The 20512-nt window shown below is 37.7% G+C and overlaps 1 protein-coding gene and 1 long non-coding RNA gene across 12 annotated transcripts; one reads left to right on the forward strand and one right to left on the reverse strand.

Moving 5' to 3' along the window:
• Window positions 1-902: 902 nt before the first annotated feature.
• Window positions 903-12807, forward strand: LOC118896755 (protein NipSnap homolog 3A-like). 4 transcript variants are annotated; one of them, XM_036855039.1, is made up of 7 exons: window positions 904-1064; window positions 3836-4046; window positions 5888-6046; window positions 7512-7661; window positions 11392-11438; window positions 11720-11806; window positions 11897-12807. In XM_036855039.1, the coding sequence occupies exons 1-7, from the start codon at window positions 1005-1007 to the stop codon at window positions 11918-11920; spliced, it is 738 nt and encodes a 245-aa protein (XP_036710934.1). In that variant the 5' UTR covers window positions 904-1004; the 3' UTR covers window positions 11921-12807. The 4 variants fall into 4 exon arrangements, with proteins under 4 accessions (XP_036710935.1, XP_036710934.1, XP_036710933.1 ...); XM_036855038.1 differs by lacking the exon at window positions 11392-11438 and having other exon boundaries at window positions 908-1064; XM_036855041.1 differs by lacking the exon at window positions 11392-11438 and having other exon boundaries at window positions 1003-1064; window positions 3858-4046.
• On the reverse strand, window positions 6106-20250 carry LOC118896757. 8 transcript variants are annotated; one of them, XR_005020281.1, is made up of 5 exons: window positions 20059-20250; window positions 15166-15223; window positions 13591-13700; window positions 13343-13489; window positions 6106-7048 (listed from the first exon to the last, which is right to left on the reverse strand). It is a non-coding gene; the product is annotated as an uncharacterized LOC118896757 (long non-coding RNA). The 8 variants fall into 8 exon arrangements; XR_005020278.1 differs by lacking the exon at window positions 6106-7048 and adding an exon at window positions 8624-8655; XR_005020277.1 differs by lacking the exon at window positions 6106-7048 and adding an exon at window positions 8716-8751.
• Between the last annotated feature and the right edge of the window lie 262 nt (window positions 20251-20512).

Here is a 20512-nt window from a genome sequence, read left to right on the forward strand (position 1 = left end):
ATCAAATTAATAACGTTACAATTAACTATTCTTAATGTAAGCATTATCAGATGCAGGAAAGGAAGTGTATTTTGGGGTAGTGGTATGTGACAGACCTAAATCCTCATTTTCCAAGCAACAGACACTATCTATAACTGAAAATATCAAGAAACACCAGAAAATGCATATAATGACATTTACGTAATAATAAACAAGCTCTACAAGCAACAGCTGAAAATGTTTAAAGTAACTACTCTGGGGACCAATTTCAGGAATAAGAAGGACAAGATCAGAGGTCTGCTGTTTTGCTTTTAAGGCTTAAAAACTGTTTGATTCAAACTATATATATTTAAATTTGAATTTTCGAATCTAGTTCGGGGCCCCCATTCCTCTGAGCTCCTGAGAAATACAATCTATACCATTATTAGGAGCCTTACAAGGTCATACTGGGGGTGGCAATAGGGAGAGAAAATGCACTTAATGAACAAAAGGGAAGAATCACTAGTCTTTAGCTACACGTGAATCACTCGACTAAAACTGACCGCTGCAAACACGTCCGCGATTTAAAATGCAAAGCATGACACACACACGCATCCATACTGCCTTCCCAATGGTCATACACACTCTCATTCTACACACGAACTTTTACTGATTGTATGCAAGAGCTCTTGGAGATGAGGCGATGTGTCCAGACAGGTGGCACAGGAACGACCTCAGCATTCAGCTAATTCTAATATCACTCTTGACGATGGGGGTAAGAACGTTTGGGGAAACAAAGGAGCCAGGAAGGGCCAGAGGTCACACCAAAGGCGTCTGAGGCCGGCCCCGGGCGGACGCCTTACGCACTGGGCTCCCCGGCCGCGCCCCAACCCCGGGCGTCAGGCGGAGCTGACCCGCGGATCCCCGCCCCGAGCCTGCGTCCTGCAGTAGTGCAGGCGCCGCTCTCTGCTAGTCGAGAAGCCAGAGGAGGAGGAGTTTAAGGAAGAATCCCGGCCGCTGCCCTTCTCAGCGGTCGGAGTCGCGCCATGCTTGCCCTCGGAAAGAGCCTGACTAAGGCTCTGGCCGCTCGGACCCTGGCGCCTCAGGTACCCGCCCCGGGGACGCGCCCAAAATGATCCCTGGCAGAGGGGAGGGGAGGGGAGGGCCCGGGAGTCGCACCACCCGGCTCGCGCTCCCTGACCTGGGAGCCTTGTGCTGCTGCCGTCTTGTAGAGCAAGTCCCAGCACCTGGAAGCGAGGACCCTGGAGCGCGCAGGAGGAGAAAGGGTGCCCTTAGGGGAAGACCGGCGGCCTGTGTCGCCTATGGCCGGCTCGGGAACAACCGTGGACGGGGGGCTTTTCTAGCCTGGGTGCCCGGCGGCCTTGAGGCCACCCCTGAAGCGCCAGCTGCTGCGTTCTTGCCGCCCCGCGCCTTTGGGCTCGCCGCGCTGGTCCCTGTGCCACGCGCTCGTCCAGCCTATTCTATTGACTTTTGACAAGCCACAAGCCCCTCTAGACTGAAGGGTGAAGGAGAAAAAGGTCAACCTGACACTAGCAAGAGAACGGGCCTCCCCCTTATACATGAAGTAAAACTTCTGAGCATTTTGCAGAGAACCTCAGAGAGGGGCCCAGGGTACAGGTGGTGCAGCATCTGCCCAGCTGCTACTGTCTCCTGCAGTCAGTGCGCAAGTCACGCAGGGTCGAGAACTTCCTAGAAAATATGATGATGACAACCTCATTAAAGTTAAATGAGAAATGATGAATTGGGAGATTGGGATTGACATATAAAAAATAATAATAATTAAATAAATTTAAAAAGTTAAATGAGAAATGTAAAAAATAGATTTTTGTGATTCGGCCTTAACTGTCGTGGATTGTCCTATTTTGTGAATCTAAGCTAGAGACGTTTTGTTCTTGTTTTTTGATGTTTAGGTTTGTACTCCTTTCTCAAGCAATAGGACAAGAAGGGGATTTACGTAGAGACTGACTTTCTGTAAAGACTAAAGAGGAGCCATAATGGCCCCTTCACTCAAAATTAGCAATACAGCCTTTATACTGATTCTCTCTACTGGGGCAGGGCCAAAATTATTCCTTACAACTTTATTCTGAACTTTGACTTTACTAAATGTCGATCAAATGCTGTCTTATAGGTGACTTGGAAGTTATTGCTGCTGAAAATGAGCCCTGACATGAATATAAGGGAGCTTGAAGTACTCATGATTCTTCTCCCAGCACAGTTCTAGTTTCTGCCCTACAACAAAAATCACCTCCCCCGAGCACACACATACTTATCTCAACTGCTGTTTAACCTTTCCCTGGGCTTCCTTTGTTACTTGTTTCTTTCTCTTGTGAAAGATAACAAAATTATGTGCCTTAACCACATACTTGTTTCCAAGTATCAATACAAATTCCTGAAAAATCAACTAAAAAAGCAACTGTTACAAATACCCCATTGGCTCATTTTCTGATATATTTTATTTATAATACTTATTAAACTAGTATACCAGGCAGTTGTTTATTTGTGTAATATTGTCTTATTAGAATTTGGTTAAAATGACACAAAAAAACATGTCCACCAAAAGTAGGAGTAGCTGGCTGCAGTTGTTTTTGGTGGGAATACCTGCTTTCATTGTAAGCTTAGACACTTGGGCAATAGGAATATAACTCATAGGGGACATGAGTGGAATGAACTCAAGTAGATAATAATAAATATGACATTATGCACAATGAAATCACATATATAGGCAACTGTGTGTTATAACCAAAAATATGTCAGAGAAAGGAGCCTACTGGTTTCATTTGACATATCAGCTGGTCAGCATAAGCCCCAAATTCGTCCATAGCTTTGTTTGTACCAACATTTGTATTAGATAATTCTGATTAATCAGCTTCAGGAATTGGCACATGATATCCAAAACTACAATAACATGAAATTGTAAACACAAATGCCATATGAGTGTGTATACATGTGTGCATATACGTATTTACATACACACACATTTACATTCAGAGGGGATAATTTCTGGCAGGTAATTTCCTACCTAAAGTTAAGTTCACTAAGACTCAGAAGATTAAACACAGCAAAAATGTATATAGTGACCATACCTCTAATACAAAAAGAACTAATGGTTCTTAAGGGATATTTCCATCAACTTAGAATAATTGGATGGATTAAATGCCCTTCTTCACACTGCATCTATAATTAAACCTAATAATGATTCAGACAGTTCTGACCTGTTGATTTTTCCTTTATAGAATTCATACAGTCTACCACCATGTTATAGTGCAATTTAATAGATTATGGATTCCCTTTAGCATTAGTTACATTCCAGTTCTATTACTTACCAGTGATGTACTTCATTGAATTTGGAAAATACTTTGACCTGAATGGAAACTTACATTTTAAAAAAAACCTAAAGAAGGTTTTTCTGCAAGTAAACGTATTTCCATCATTCCTGCCAGAACACCTGTATATTTTATAAAGTTCATTTAAATATATAACTGTAACACATACAGTATTGACTAAAGATAGAATATTGGATAAATAAGGTAAACCATTTGTAATTAATTAGAATCCTAGTTGTAGTTCTTGGATAAAGGACTCTCATTAAGACCCTAGTGCCTTCTTATGATTAACTTTTCATGAAAAGGTGGCTAAGGGACCCCTGCTAGGAAGCAGTATTTGTATATTCAGCACACTTAAGAGTACTTATCTTTATTGACATCTCTCAGCAAATTCTAAGGAGAGATGACAACAGAGGTACAAACATGGAGTATGAGTCTAATGAGTGTCCCTTCTTTGCAGATTCAGATTTGGTTGTAACATATTATAAGCCTTAAGGTCCCCAAATACTTAAATTTGCCTTATGTTTCTTCAGGTGTGTTCATCTTTTGCTACGGGCCCCAGACAATACGATGGAACATTCTATGAGTTTCGTACTTATTGCATTAAACCTTCAAAGATGAATGAGTTTCTGGAAAATGTTAAGAAAAACATACATCTTCAGACAGCTCACTCTGAATTGGTTGGATCCTGGAGTGTAGAATTTGGAGGCAGGATTGATAAAGTGTTTCATATTTGGAAGTATGGTATGATTTTTCCAGCTTAAGTATTCAGTATAGATTTTCACTCTTTTGAATGTTACAATACACTTACCTCTTGGGTCTATGTTACTATAAATACACACAGGTTAAATTCAACTTTTAAAGAGAGGAACAACAACTACAACAACAACAAAAAATGAATTCAGTGATTACTCCTCCCACTGGTACCTCTAACAACTTTTGCCCAAATTCCTAGGTATCATCATTGGGAAAGTGTGACATCTCATATTTCAAATCATGAAATTGTGAACTAGCCTTTAATGCTCAGAAAGAACATAGAATGGTTTATTGTATAGATCATTTATGAAAGATTTAAAGCATTGATTGCAAGAGCCCAAGTGGGTAAAGATAATAAAAGGGAGAGTTATTTTTTCTTATTGTTGAATCTGCAACTGGATATCAGGATTTTAGTAGAAACAATTCAATATTTCTAATTTAGTTTAGTTGAGGTTCATGGGGATAATAGTTAACTTCCAGGCCTCACCCAACTCAGACTGAATAATTTGTTAAATTTAGGGAACCACTTTTGTTTTTGTACCCCAAGGTTTCAGGGAATTCACTATCATTACACTGCTCTAGGGAAGTGAAGGCAAAGGAATTAGAATTCTCCCCATATTGAAGTTGACTTACTGCTGGTTTAGTAGACAACGAAGAACAGGTTACAGGAATCCCCAGATTGTTACTCCAGTGTCCAATCTTTCTGAAGTCCACATAGGACTTGATGATATCCAGAGAACTTTTAGTAATTTCATTTAGTGTCTGGTCATCAAGTTAAGAGTCATTAATAGTGTCCAAAGTTAATATTCATCACATACTTTATTGTGAAAAGTGCTCATTCTATATTTAACATGGCCATAGTTTAGAGGATTTCCCTGTTGTAATAGGACAAACCCCATTAAAACACAATTTATGCTTTAATGTGCAACAAGGAGAATTATGTCCCATTAAGAAAATTACTAGTAAGATCATGATATAACTTACTTAAGCTCTAAGATAGATGTTATTCCTTATCTCTAGCATAAACCATAGAAAACTCTTTTACCATTAACCTTAGGCCCTAATAATAAATATAGTACTAGGCCTATACGTTATTAAATGTATATACCTGTTTGGGTAACAGAAGAGAAACAGTACTGGGTAAAAAGAATGGGTGTCAATAAGTAAGAGAATTAGCACTGTTTCTTTGGAAGCTGTTTGTTCAAAGAGGCTGAAAAAGCAAATCTTAATTTCATTTATGTTAAATTTAATTCAGTTGTACCTTGACCTGACTACCCATCACCAGCACTACCGAAGAAACAGTCTTTCTCTAAACTAACACTATAACTTAAGTGCCTCAAATAATAAGAATAAATAATATATACGGAGTACTCACTTGGTGCCAAACATTGTTCTAAGCTCCCTTCATATACCAATTCTTTTAATCCTCACAACAGCCCTGGAGGTAGCTACTATACCATTATCCCTATTTCACAGAATAAGAGACAGGCACAGAATGGTCCAATAACTTACCAAAGTCTCACAACTACCTACTAAATGGTAGCACCTATAAAGCCCATTATTATATGTCATCATTGGTCGTTTACGTTGCCACTCCCCTTTAGACCATGAGCAACTAACTACATATGTTGGTATCTCTAGTGATATAACACATTGTCCTTACGTGGCCTCAATAAACATTTGCTAAATTGAATGAAACCCAGAAAAAGTACAGGTGATTTTATTTTTTTATTGATGTATAGTTGATGTACAATATTATATATGTTAAAGGTGTACAGGTGATTTTAAATCAAACAATTTTATTTTTCTTACTCCTGTTATTCCCATAGACAATTTTGCTCAGCAAACTGAAGTTCGGAAAGCCTTGGCCAATGATAAGGAATGGCGAGAACAATTACTCATTCCAATTTTGGGTCTTACTGATAAACAAGAGAGTGAAATTACTTATCTGGTGCCATGGTGCAAATTAGAAAAACCACCCAAAGAAGGTAAGTTCATCTCTCTAAATTACATTGAATTTTAATGAAGAACATACTTAAGATTTTAAGCTATAAAAACTAAAGTTCCATAGGAAAAAATAATCCTTTGTTTTATATCGGAATATATTGTGATTATAGAGATAAAAATGAATTTGAGCTCTTTGCTTACAATTAAAACAATGAGCCTTAAATAATGAAATTTTTTCCAATTTGGAAAAACTGTTAAAGTTTAGATATGAATATGAAATACATGGGAAGAAAGGTTGAGAAGTTGGGGATCTGGAACACAGAACACATGTATAGGTAGGAAAAGGATAATGTATGATATTTTCTCATAATTTAGTATTTTTTTTTACACAAATTACAGTTAATCTAAAAACAGTAAGTATATCTTTGCTTGTAAAACTTGGGGGAATGGATTAATTTAAACTGTTAAGCTGAATTACTGTAGTTTAACTTTTTTGTTTTCCTCTTATTTCTCAGTTTGAAAGTAATTATTAAAATTTATCTTCTTGCTGATTTCACTTTCTTACTGACTTAAGGGAAATATTTACCTCAACCTAATTTTAAACAAAAGGCAGACTTTTTAAAAGCATAAACTAATTTTTCTTTCCCCCATAATCTCAACTTCGTAGTGTATCTTAGATCACAAGAGATTTGAAATGTCTTATTTGGATCCTATCCACCAGGACCTCCCCTCAGCCTTCAGCACTGTCTACGTGAACTTAGTGGCTCCTAGAACAGTGTCACATCTTGGTTATCTGCCTCTGTTGTTTATAATTCTTTAGTTGCTTTGTACTTTTTTTCCTTTTACTTCTCAAATCTACTTGTTCCCTAGTTTTTTTTTTTCTACCTGCTCCATACTTCTGACCAGAAGGTAAACTGATTTTCAAGTGTTTACCTGGATATTTAGGAATAATAAAACCACCTTCTTCATTTTTTTTCCCCTCAAAATCTCACATATCACTTTGGGTCCTTTGTTTGCTGGCTGTTCCTGTTAGAAATGGAAACCTGTAGGGGGAAATTATACAAACAAAAAAGTGTTTCCTCTCAGAATTGGAAAGAAGGAAATATATGAGATCAGAAAATACTTTTCTTATTCATTTCTTACCTAGAATTAGACTCAGGCAGCTCAAAAATCCTAATCCTATCATAAATTCTCAATATTTGTTTAAATAACTAATTTTATAGATTAAAAATCGTTCAGATAAGAGCTTAATATAGCTTCCTTGTTCTTTGTTCTCTATGATAAGCTTAATAACTCACCCTTAAACATGGAGAAAGACTTTCTAAACATAAAACCTAGGAAAAATGCAAGAAATGCAAAGAAATCATAAATATGTATACATAAACATTTTTATGTTTGATCCTCCAAATCTGTATATGTAGATTAGCCTTCCACTGGAACCACACTAACCTGATGAGAAATTTCTTGAATATCTTTTATAAAGTAATTATTTTCTCTCTATTCCAGGAGTCTACGAGCTGGTAACTTTTCAGATGAAACCTGGTGGGCCAGCTCTGTGGGGTGATGCATTTAGAAGAGCAATTAATGCCCATGTCGACCTAGGCTACTCAAAACTAGTTGGCGTTTTCCATACAGAATATGGAGCACTCAACAGAGGTATAGTTGTCCATTTCTTCTATGAAATTTAAAGTGTACTGGTGACCTACTAAGTTCCTCCAGTATTTTGTCACTGTTTCTGATTATGCCATATATTTAATTTTTATTGCCAAATATTTAGGGTTTTTTTGTCATTTTAAGGGTTGAAAATACCTGTTTTACATACTATTTATTTAGAATGTTAACCACTTATGAAGGCTTTTCCAAATGTTGAACTGCTTTCTTCCATGATACATCAAAATGATAAAATTAAAAAACTGCAAGGAGCCTAAGAAAAATCTGTTCATCTTGTTTTTCCTCTAAATATATTTTTATTGATTTTTAAAAATAACATTACTTGGGATAGAGTGTTTGTCTCTGAATGAAAAAGTAATACATATTTTTACAGAGACTAAATATCATGGCCATGACCAAAGGTGGAAAAAAAACATTTTCCACTACTTAGAGATAATACTGTTAACATTTTGGTCTTTCTATTCCTGTCATTCATATATATGTAGGTGAATGTATATATGTGTATACATATATATTCATATTCATATATATGCTAGAAATAATGCATATGCATGATTAATGACTTCCTAACACTCCACTGAGAGTAACATATGGCAGACAGATAGATAGTACATATCTTTATTTAATAAACACCTATTTGAGGCTTTTAACGTTAAATTTGAAAGTTACTGCAATCTGAATTTCACATTTTTTTTTTTTTTCAGAAAGATATTTGCCACGTATTTCTTCTTTAGGTCTTTTTTTTGTTTGGTTTTGGTTATTTTGGCTGTGTTGGGTCTTCGTTTCTGTGCGAGGGCTTTCTCTAGTTGCGGTGAGTGGGGGCCACTCTTCATCGCGGTGCGCAGGCCTCTCACTATCGCGGCCTCTCTTGTTGCGGAGCACAAGCTCCAGACGCGCAGGCTCAGTAGCTGTGGCTCACGGGCCTAGTTGCTTCGTGGCATGTGGGATCTTCCCAGACCAGGGCTCAAACCCGTGTCCCCTGCATTGGCAAGCAGATTCTCAACCACTGCGCCACCAGGGAAGCCCTTCACAGAGTTTTTTGTGGCAAACTCTAGAAAATGCATGTATAGTTCATCTGGAAGGATAAATGACCAAGAATAGCTAATTCATTACTTCCCTCTGCCTCCTCAACTTCCTTACTTGAATGTCCAGTGGACATCTCAAACCTAACATATTCAAAACTGAGCGTCTGATCTTTACCCAGAAATTTAACTTCAAGTAATATATCCTAAGAAAAGAATCCGAATATACCAAAAAAAATATTTTCAAGCTGCAAAATATATGAAGAGGAGAAAAATTATGAAAATTATTAGCTGTCTATCTCATACCACATGCTAAAATAAAATTCAAATGGATTATAGATTTCAATGTAGAAGAAAAGAAGTCATAAAATTACTAAAATAAAATATAGATTTTTTTTTCGGCTGTATCAGGTCTTAGTTGCGGCACGCGGGCTCTTCGTTGCAGCGCGCGGGCTTCTCTCTAGTTGTGGCGTGAGGGCTTCAGGGCACGTGGGCTCTGTAGTTTGTGGCACGCGGGCTCTCTCATTGAGGCGTGCGAGCTCAGTAGTTGTGATGCGCGGGCTTAGTTGCCCCACGGCATGTGGGATCTTAATTCCCTGACTAGGGATCGAACCCGCATCCCCTGCATTGGAAGGTGGATTCTTTATCACTGGACCACAAGGGAGGTCCCACTAGATGCTTTTTTAAAATAATATGGATGAGAACTATATTTCTAAACCAAAACACAAATGAAAACAATGAAGGCAAAAAAATCAAGTGATGAATTTTTTATAAAAAGGCTCAATCTTTCTGCATGCCCCAAGACACCGGAAATGAAATTCAAAAGCAAAAAGAAATGTAAAAACATATGCAAAGGTAGATGTACAGATGACTACTAAATATATATTTAGGAAGACGTAGATTAAGACTATAAGGAGATGCCATTTTCACCAAATAAAGACATACTTATATAGATATAGTACCAGAGAAGCTGGGAAAAAATAAGTACCCCTACTGTGTAGCATATACTGGCTTAATAATTCCCCACCACAAAATTCAGCAATATAAATGAAAAGCCTTAATTTTAGAACTATTTTTGCCAATATTCTAGGAAATATGCATAGTTGTATAGGTGTGTTCAGTTACACAGGAAGGAAATTTGAAAGAATATAAAATATATAGTGGTCACTTGAATGATGAAAATATTTTTTAAGTGTTATTTTAATTTTTATAATGAACATATATAACTTTTATAAGAAAAAACTGAAAATGAGTGTGCACACTTTTTAATCTTAAATTCATTCTCAGTGGAGAAAAGGGAATAAATAGTAATATGCTGAGTATAAATCAGTGCATCATTTCTGGACAACTTATAGTATGTATACTGTACCTATATAAGATATTCCCTTTGGTTCTCTTAACTTTAATTTTAGGAGTTTACACTGAGGAAATAATGAGATCCAGACTGGTTGGGTTTGAATCCCAGCTCCACCGCTTACTAACTTTGTGACTTGGAGTGAGTTACTTAACTTTTCTGTGCCTTACATTGCTCACTGATAAAATAATCATAATCATAACCTACCACCTAGGATTCTTGTGAAGACTAAATGAGTTAATACATGCAAAACGCTTAGAGCCAGGCCTAGAACATAGGAAGCACCCAATAAATGTAAGTAGTGATTTGTCTTTGACATTGTTATTTTTATAAATATACATGATAGGTGCTGCTCTAAGGAAGTTTTTGTCAGCATTGTTTATGATAAGGAAACTTTAGAAACAATGTAGTATGACCCTATGTATATAATATACTTGTAATACACAAACAGACACACATATATCATATATATCATGTGTCTAATATAAGCATAAACATATATGCTGTGTGCCTATAAATACATAAAAATATAAAAATACATACATATATAGGGCTTCCCTGGTGGTGCAGTGGTTGAGAATCTGCCTGCTAATGCAGGGGACACGGGTTCGAGCCCTGGTCTGGGAAGATCCCACATGCCGCGGAGCAACTAGGCCCGTGAGCCACAACTACTGAGCCTGCGCGTCTGGAGCCTGTGCTCCGCAACAAGAGAGGCCACGATAGTGAGAGGCCCGCGCACCGCGATGAAGAGTGGCCCCCGCTTGCCGCAGCTAGAGAAAGCCCTCGCACAGAAACGAAGACCCAACACAGCCAAATAAATAAATAAATAAATAAATAATAATTAAAGGTGCTAATAATTATTAAAAAGAAAAAAAAAGAAAAAAAAAAATACATACATATATACATAAATATGGAAAAGATACACCAGAATAGCAAAGTGATGAATTCTGGTGGTAGGATTAGAAACTATTCCTGCTTTCTCTTTTTGTTTATTTGCATTTTCCAAAATCTATACAACCAACATGTATTACATTGTAATTATTTTTAAATTTTTAAATAATTTAAGTAAAAGAACATTTATTTCAGTATTTTGTAGAATACCACACTATTTTGAATGATATAAATAATCAACAATAAGGGGCTGGTATAAAAAGTTGTTATATCTATGGGACAGAATTCACATGTTAAAAATTAATAGCATTGTCATAGAAACTTCTCATTGTTGACTTTTTTAAATCAATTACAAAGTATAATATACAGTAAGACCCTACTTTTATATTTCTCATCTTTTAAAAGAAATACAATAAATATTAATACAGGTTTTCTCTGGGTGGTTAAGTTTCAGCTACTTTAATTTTCTTCTCTGCATCAGCCAAATATTCAGTGGTGAGCATAATTTTTTTATAATCTTGCTCTTTCAAAATAAAGTAAAATCATTCTGTTTCTTCTTCTATAAAACCAGTTTGACTAATTAATTTATAAATTTCTCTCCCAAATCTTTGACTCCTCTGAAATCTTATCACTAACATACTTAGTGCTACCTTTTTGATAATCACTATTTTGATTTAAAGAATAGGACTTTCAGTTTCTGATTAATATTTCTGTCTTTCTTATTTGAGTAATGCCACAGTCTTTACAATCTATTTCTGGTTTATTTATTTCTGCAGTTCATGTTCTTTGGTGGAACGCGAGTGCGGATAGCCGAGCAGCTGGGAGACACCAGTCTCATGAGGATCCCAGAGTTGTGGCAGCTGGTAAGCTATTTCACTAGGTACGAGTTATTCTTAGAACAAATTTCATTTAGTCAACAACTTTATATACCTTCTTATGAATTTTTTTTTCAGTTCGGGAAAGTGTCAATTACCTAGTGTCTCAGCAAAATATGCTTCTGATTCCTACATCATATCCACCACTGGAATAGTTTTCCACGGACATACAAAGCATTGCATGAACTGCCATAACATGTGTCTGTTAATGGTGCTTAAATTCTTCCAAGAGATTCTCACTTTTATTTGAAGGAGGTGGTAAGCTAATTTGCTATATCCCTTGCATTTTTTAAAAGCTACTCTCTATCCACTGTCACCACCACTTCAGGAAACAGTCTGTTCATTTTCCCCTTGGTATTTCAGTATCTGTCACACATTAAAAATAGTTGCCATTACTACAGTATCTTGATTTTTCATTTGTTTCAGAATATCTCTTGTTCTCTATTTTGACAACCCTCTGCTTTTATACCATTTTCTTACATACATTGTTACATTTCCATACCTGTGATAGTATCGTTAAATTATATGCATAAATTATCAACCTTTTCATCATGTCTGTTTTTCTGAGATTATAAAAGTTTTTGTTCAGTAAGGTTTTCTTTATAATACCAATTGGGATCCATAAAAAAATCCATTAATCATTTCTTTACTACAGAAAAGTACAGTATCATCTGTGTCATTTATGTTAATTATGGTTTTTACATTAATAATTAATTACTTGGAAAACAATGTTATTAGGTCCTGGTATTAAAGCACATTGATAACTCATTGGTTTATGTGCTTGCAGTGTCTTCATTTACAGTTAATTTTACTAATTTTTACTTCATTTTGGATCACTGTTTAATAAAGATACTCGGTCATCTATTTGGTTTTTTTTTTAATTGAAGTATAGTTGATTTACAATGTTGTGTTAGGTCATCTATTTGTTTTAATGAGATTTATAATTATGGAAATGTCTGCCCTAATAAAAGCCTACATATACAATCTGATTCTTTTTATTGTGTTTTATATTTTTATCCTCATCTCTGGAGCTATTGTTGTGTTGCCATAAGGTAATGAGACAGTAATAATGTACTATCTTTATTGTAAATATTGTCACCTCAAGTAAATAGCCTGCAAGTAACCTTATAAGAATTTCTTCAGTACCATCACAGACATACTAGGATTTTCTTACAACTTTAGTTTTTATTTTAGTTGAGTGCCTCAGCCTTCTTAAACTAGATTTGGCACTTCTAAGCTCTCCTGGTAGCTTGTACTTACTTACAGCTATGTTATTTTATGTTTCTAACATACTGCAAAAACAATAAATTATGAATTAGCTATCTATGGGAAAACTGAAAAACAGGAAGCACGGTCACCTCTCACTTACCTGGTCCTCAGGAATCTGAAGGACAGATGAATTCCTAGTAAGGCAAAGAACACCCTGACTCTGAAGGCTAAAATCTATCAGACATGTTAGAAGCATTGGTTTTGAGTTTTGACTACGAGTCTTCCACCTCAGTTTTTTGAAAAGTTGTCACTTACTTAGGGAATGAGGTGGTGATGGTATGAATTGCAGTCTGTGTGGACGGATTTCCTCTGGCATGAGATCAGCCGTGTGCTTAAGGCCATGTTTGGTCACCTGGAAGTGTACAACTGGGTCTGCCTTTTCCTCTTTCATTCATCTTTGAACTAGGTAGAACATTTCCTGGTGATGGCCAGAGGCCCTTTCATCCATCCAATCCAGAGCCCTGATGGAGGTTTATAAAGCAGCGGCAGACCAGCGTTCTTACCATGTCCCAGACAGAACTGGAGAGCCAGTAGAATGATGGGCTTCACTCCGCTGATGAACTACAGGTGCTTCCATTTGCTGACGCACCACTGGACCAGGAACACGACAAAGCTGGCCGGGACAGAGGACATTGCAGAGATGACACAGATGGACGTAATTATGTCCACTAACATGTTCTTCTTGCAAAGAGAAAGTCAGTGAGAATCTGAGGGTTCACTGATGCAACTGAGGACTCAATCAAGGCAAACACACACATGCACACACGCAATATATGAAGAATAGCCCAGGGAAAAATACCTTTTCAATAAATAAAATAAAATTATTTTATTCAGAGTTAAAACATCATTGAGGTGAAAAAACTGACAGTGCAAATGCAAAATTGATTTCTCTGAGTTCATGAAAAAGTCTGGTACCAAAATGAAACTATTGAAAGAGGTCTGAGAAGGAATTTCCTGGCAGTCCAGTGGTTAGGACTCTGCACTTCCACTGCAGGGGGCCTTGGTTCAAACCCTGGTCGGGGAAGGCCCGGCCCAAAAATAAATAAATAAATAAATGGAATTTAATTTAATTCAATTTAATTTAGTTTAATTAAAAAAAGGTCTGAGAGTAGCCTAATGGGGTTCACTTTGGTTCAGTTTTTGACATTATAAGACCAGCAGGTTGTAAATTCTCACACACAAAAAGGACTGCTTTGGTTTGAAAACTTAATAAATGCAGAAATATTAGTGTGAAGTTACTCAAATAAGTTAAATTCTTCTGGCTGTAAGTAAACTGGAAAACAACAATGTATAGCATATTAATCTAACAGAAACAAAAATTCTAACAGATTCTTGTTATAAGAACGGTCTTATACACCCATTATACAGGGTCATATAGGATTCCTAGTGACCTATACTGATACGCTGTAGGAGATAAGCAGAAACAATAATTGCCATGCTCCACATATAGGATCTACATTTTCAAGTATTAACTGGAGCTCGGTCTTGACTAGTGTAAGATCACTAAGTGCCAGTGACGGCTTTGTATTTAAAAGTCTTAAACAATAAGCTGTTAGGTGACCATGTTTACCTGCCAACTACTCCCATGTACCAGTTACTCACTGAAACATTATTTATAAAATAAACATATGGAAACACTTAAAAATCAATAGGGAAGAAATAACAAAGTTATGGTACAAATGTCCCTTGGTATTTCAGGGGACTGGTTCCAAGACCCCAGCAGATACCAAAATCTGCCATGCTCAGGTCCCTTATAGAAAACAGTGTAGTATTTGCATACAATCTATGCACATCCCCCTTATACTTCATCATCTCTAGAATACTTATAATACCTACTACAATGCAAATGCTATGGAAATAGCTGTACATAGAATGTAAATGCCATGTAAATAGTAGCCTGTGGGCAGCAAATTCAAGTTTTTTTCCTCTCTGAACTGTCTGGAATTTTTTTTTAATGTTTTTGATCCGCAGGTGCAGAACCCGCTAAAGCAGAACCCGCAGATACAGGCCAACAGTATACTCAAACACTGGATTATTGGGAAGTATTAAAATGAATGAACCATATCTGAACAACTTACTTTGTTACCTTTGTCTCTTAGTCTCTCTGAGCTTCTTGGTTGCTGTTTTTGTTTTAATCTGTAAAATGGAAATATGAACTTCACAAAGTGAGATGAAAGAGAATACGAAAGAAAAGATTAAGTAAAAGACATTAATATACACGACAGCTCCTACATGATATCAGGCACATTAGAATCTGATATTCTCTTGTCTGCAAAATAGGTATCATTGATGTTCTCTGAAAGAGAGAGGAATAGGATATATGATTTGAGAATAATCAATGTTTATTAGGTTAAGAATGAGAAGGTCAGCGAGACAGGAATGAGGAAAGAATTAACCAACCAAATGAGGGCCTAGCTCTCATTGAAGAGGTAATCACAAACGAGACTCTAGTCACATGAATCTACCAACAGGCCTCATTCCAAAACACTCACAAGCTCAGGACCCTTATTCAATGAAATATACTTTGAAATAGAATTTATACTAAGGCAGCCTGTAAAGTTATGACTTTTCTCTAACTATTTTCAATGTTTATTTTGTGCTGAGTGTGAACTTCCAATGACTCCAATAGAGTGGGAAAACTGGGAACTGTATTTTTTAATATCCAGTGTCTATATAAGAAGAAAATCATCTTGAGTATGAAGACTACTTCAACTAAGGTCATTAAGCTATCTTGCAAAGACAACACAGAATGATTTTCTGAAGGAATTTTAATCTGTGTAGTGCTGATCTGCTATAAACCATGTGTCTGTCAACCTTCATAAGAGATAGAGGGACATGTGAGGTTTAGTCATAAAGTGTGTATGGGAAAATCCTAGGCAATATCCTGAAGGACCTAACAAGGGGCAAAAGAGACAACAGGCCCCATGGGTTTGGACACAGCCTATCAGCCCCTTGCATTAATGCTCTGGCCCTCAATACAATGTTGAGAATAAATAAAGCATAAAAATTATAAAGACGCTGTAAAAGCAATCCATGATGGTCAAGTAAAGCTAAAAGAGATTAAAAAGTGAATTGATTACTCAACTGATTTAAAATAAATGGTAAACTGAACTGGTTTTAAAATCTGGCTTTAAACCTTGGATGTGCCACTGAGCAGCAGTGAACCTGAGAAAATTACTTCTCTCAGAAATTCACCTTTCTCACTTGGAGATAAAGCTTAACTCACAGCGTTTGGAGGATAATTAAAACCTGTGAGAAAGTGAGTAGGAAATTGTCTCAGCACTTAGCAGCGTCTTCCCTCTCTAAGTTACAGTCATGCATTTTACTCTTCACTATCTGGTAAGTACTTTCCCCTTGTAAATTCTCTCTCCCTTTCTGCTGACTAGATGCAGTTGATGATGGGGCTCTAGGGATGGCAGAGCCACAGGGTCGAGAAGCCTGGGTCCTTAATTCACCACATACAGAAGAGCTGCTTGCCAATTAGGAAAACCCATTTTAGATCTTAAAGAACAAGAAATAAATCCTACTGTGTTTGAGACATACATTTTGGTGTCTATTTGTTACAGCACTTTAGCCTATCCTATTTAATACGTTCTTGAAAGGCTGAACCACATTCAGGAATAACAGATACGGCGGAAAGTGTCAAAACTAGTCTTAAACAAATTATGTGAATGACTACCAACCAAGCACTGAGATATTCAGCATTCTACCCTCCTCAGTCATAGGAGACTGGCAGTAAGGCTTATAACTCACAGATGGACTCCTGGAAGTTTCCTCGGAGGGGTAACTAAGAGAAATGACTTACCCATGGTAGCAAATGGGGCAATTTCCCCAGTGATGAAACAGCCCAGTCAGAAAACCCTACAGTGAAGCCCACTGTTTGACAGCCGCCCCTCCAGGTACTCAAAGAGCTCTCAATTTTTTTTTTTTTTTGTCTCTCTCCAAAATATGAACTGATAGTCAAGGATCACAAACATAAAAATATTATAGGAAAAACCCTAGTAACAAGGGAGAAAAGGAATCAAATGAGAGAAAATATAATAAAACTTGAAAGAAAAAGAAATAATGCAGGAAGAAGACCTAAAGCAATGACTAAAATAAATACCTGTAATTAATGTCCACAGATATAGAAATATTTAACCCATGAAAAAAAAAGAGAATATTATTTTTAAAAATAAAAATAAAAATGTTCTGGGGAAGGGATAAAAAAAGAGCTCTTGTAAATAAATACTGTGAAAGTAGGAGTTTAAAATTCAGTAGATAAGTTAGAAGATAAAATTGTGGTACTTAACCCCAAAAAAAACCTACACCAAAAAAGTAGAGATGTAAAATAGTAGAAAAAGAAAGTGAGAAGATCAAGTGGAGGCAGAATGTTTGAAAAACATTAGTTCCAGAGATTGACAAGAGAAGGAAAAATCTCCAAGAAACACAAACATTTTTCAGGATTGAAGAGTGTCCAGATTAAGAGGGGACACTGAGTGAGGAACAATGGATGAAAGAAGTGCCTACTCCAAGGCATGTAATTGTGAAATTTCAGAACCCCAGGGAAAACGAAAAAAACATAAAAGATTCCAAAAAGAAAGAAAAACAAGTCACATACAAAAAATTAGGAATCAGAACGCTATGAATTTCTTACTAGAAGCTATAATACACTGGAGAATTGCCTTTGAAAATATAAGGAAATATTATTTCCAATGTAGAATTTGGATTATATACCCAACCAACATATGAATCAAGAGGGTTGACAGAATAAAACATTTTTAGAGATGCAAGTCTCAAAAGTTTAACTCCCACGCACCCTTTCCAAAATGTAGGAGTAAAAAAAAAAAAAAAAAAAGCTATAAAATCCTGGCAACAGGAGGTCTAACACAAGGCAAATGAGACCCCCAGGATAACAGTGAGAGGAGATCCCAGAATTACTACCATGCTATCTTAGAGAACAATCAGCCGACACTGGAGCAAGAAAACAAAAGACCCCCAAAAGACAATGCCAGAAGATGAAACTGACAAGCTGATTAATGGGTTTAATCATACTGAGAGGAAATTTATTCTTCTGGCAAAGAATTTGGTGATTAATAAGTGATAGGTATAATGAAAATAATAGAAACAAATGAAAAAGAGAAATAAAATAGTTACTCTCCTTTTGATTAAGATCATAGGTTTAAGCCACTAGAAAATGATTTCTCAAGTAAAAAAGGAGTTCATACAGGGCTCCTGGTATGGTGCTCCATGGTGTCAGAACCTAGGCTGCTTCTCTCTTCTTGTTCTGCCATCTTCAGCATGTGGTTTCTACCTCATAGTCGAAGAACTCAAGCCATTACATCCACATTCCAGCAGGCAGAAATAAGAAAGAAACAAAGAGGGCAACAACCTAAACTGCTTTAAGACCACTTAGAGTAGGTCATAAATGCATTAACACATCCCACTGGCCAGGACTCAGTCACATGGCTGCACTAAGCTGCAAGGGTTGTATTGCTAATTTTCAAAAAAGGTGGGGTGGGAGAAGAATGGCTATTGGGAAATAGCTAGCAGTCTCTGCTACCTCCCTCCAGCACTTTCTATTCTCCATATCCTACTTGTTTTTCCTCATTGTATTTATTAATCCCAAACATGTTTTTCCTTCATATGTTTACCTGTTTCCCCTAACCTGGAAGTTCCAAGAGGACACAAACTTTGTGTTTTGTTCACCTCTGCACCCCAGTTTTTGTAAAAGTGCCTGAAGCATAAAGGAGTTTAATTAATACGGGTTGAATGAGGGTATGAATTGTGAATTCTAGGGAGAAAAAGTCTAAGAAAAAAACTTAAACATAAAGATCCAGTCCAGGCACAGATGATGTTTTTTTGTCTTGCTTGGTTAGATATGGACACCCATCAACTTGAAAAACTGACTCACTACCTCTGGAATTACTAATTTTAAAAAGCCTCCCTTCCTCTGAACAGATGATTCAAAAGTCTTTGCAAAGGCACAACCAATACAACCACAGATGACAGCCCTCTAATAATTCCCTAGCCTTAATAGTATAAGCAATATCACTTCAGTGTGTGCATGAATGTAACTATTGTGTAATTGGGTTTAGTTATGTGTTGTGTGTGTAGTTATGTGTGTAAGAAGGTAATGTAATTAGTGACAAAGGCATAAACATCAATATAGTGTAAATTTTAACTATTTTAATGTTATTTATCAGATGAGGGAAAGGAAGTGTATTTTGGGTGAATGGTATGTTAACAGACCTATATCCTCAATTTCCAAGCAACAGATACTATCTGTAACTGAAAATATCAAGAAGCACCAGAAAGTGTATATAATTCAGAAAAAGGGAAACAAGCATTAGAAGAAACAGCTGAAAATGTTGAAAGCGGTTACTCTGGGGACCAATATCAAGAATAAGAAGACAAGATCAGAAGTCTGCTGATTTGTTTGTTTAAATTTGAATTTCCATTATCTAGTTCAGGGCCCCCATTCCTCTGAGCAACTAAGAAATACTCTCTCTAACAAGGCCGTCCTAGAGGTGGCGATAGGGAGAGAGAATGCACTTAATAAGGAAGAGTGAAGGCTCACTGGTCTTTAGCTACATGTAAATCACCCGAGTAAAAATTAACCCCGGCAAACACGTCCACGAGTTAAGTGCAAAGCATGACAGGCACGCATCCATACTGCCTTCCCAATGGTCACACAAACTCGCATTCTACACACGAACTTTTACGAAGTGTATGCAGGTGTGCATGGAGGTGAGATAAAATTAACCAACTAATGTCACAGCGGACACTGGGGGTAAGATCTCTCGAGGGAACAAAAGTGCACCGAAGGGTCAGGGCCGACACCTAACGCGCCTGACAGGGGCAGGTGGTGGACGCCTCGCTAACTGGGCTGTCCGCCCCCTCTCCCCCCTCCCGCCCCCGCCCACGCCGCTGTAAGAGGAGCTGAGCCGCCCCGAGCCTGCATCTACCCTTGCGCAGGAGCTGCTCCCTACCAGTAGAGAAGCCACAGGAGAAGGAATTTAAGGAAGAATACCGGCCGCTGCCCTTCGCAGCGCTCGAAGCCGCGCCATGCTTGCCCTCCGAAGGAGCCTGACTAGGGCTCTGGCCGCTCGTACCCTGGCTCTTCGGGTACCTGCTGCTGGGACGTGACCAAAATGTCTCCTGGGGGAGGGGAGGGAAGGGGAGGCGAGGGGACTGCTGGGAGCGCGCTGGCCGCGCATGCGCCTACAGGCCGAAGAGCCCAGGTCTGCGAGATTGGTGCTGCCGCCCAAGTTCTAGTGCAAGTCCCAGAACCCGCAGGGCAAGGACCCCGGGACAGGCTGGGGGAGGAAGGGTGCCGTTAGGGGAAGACCCACTGCCAGGGTTGCCTCCGGCCGGCTCGCGAACAGCCATGGACGGGGGGCTTTTGCAGCCTAGGTGCCAGGCAGCCGTGAGGACACCCTTGAA

This window comes from Balaenoptera musculus, chromosome 6 (genome assembly GCF_009873245.2).
Source record: "Balaenoptera musculus isolate JJ_BM4_2016_0621 chromosome 6, mBalMus1.pri.v3, whole genome shotgun sequence".
In the NCBI taxonomy this organism is placed as follows: domain Eukaryota; kingdom Metazoa; phylum Chordata; class Mammalia; order Artiodactyla; family Balaenopteridae; genus Balaenoptera; species Balaenoptera musculus.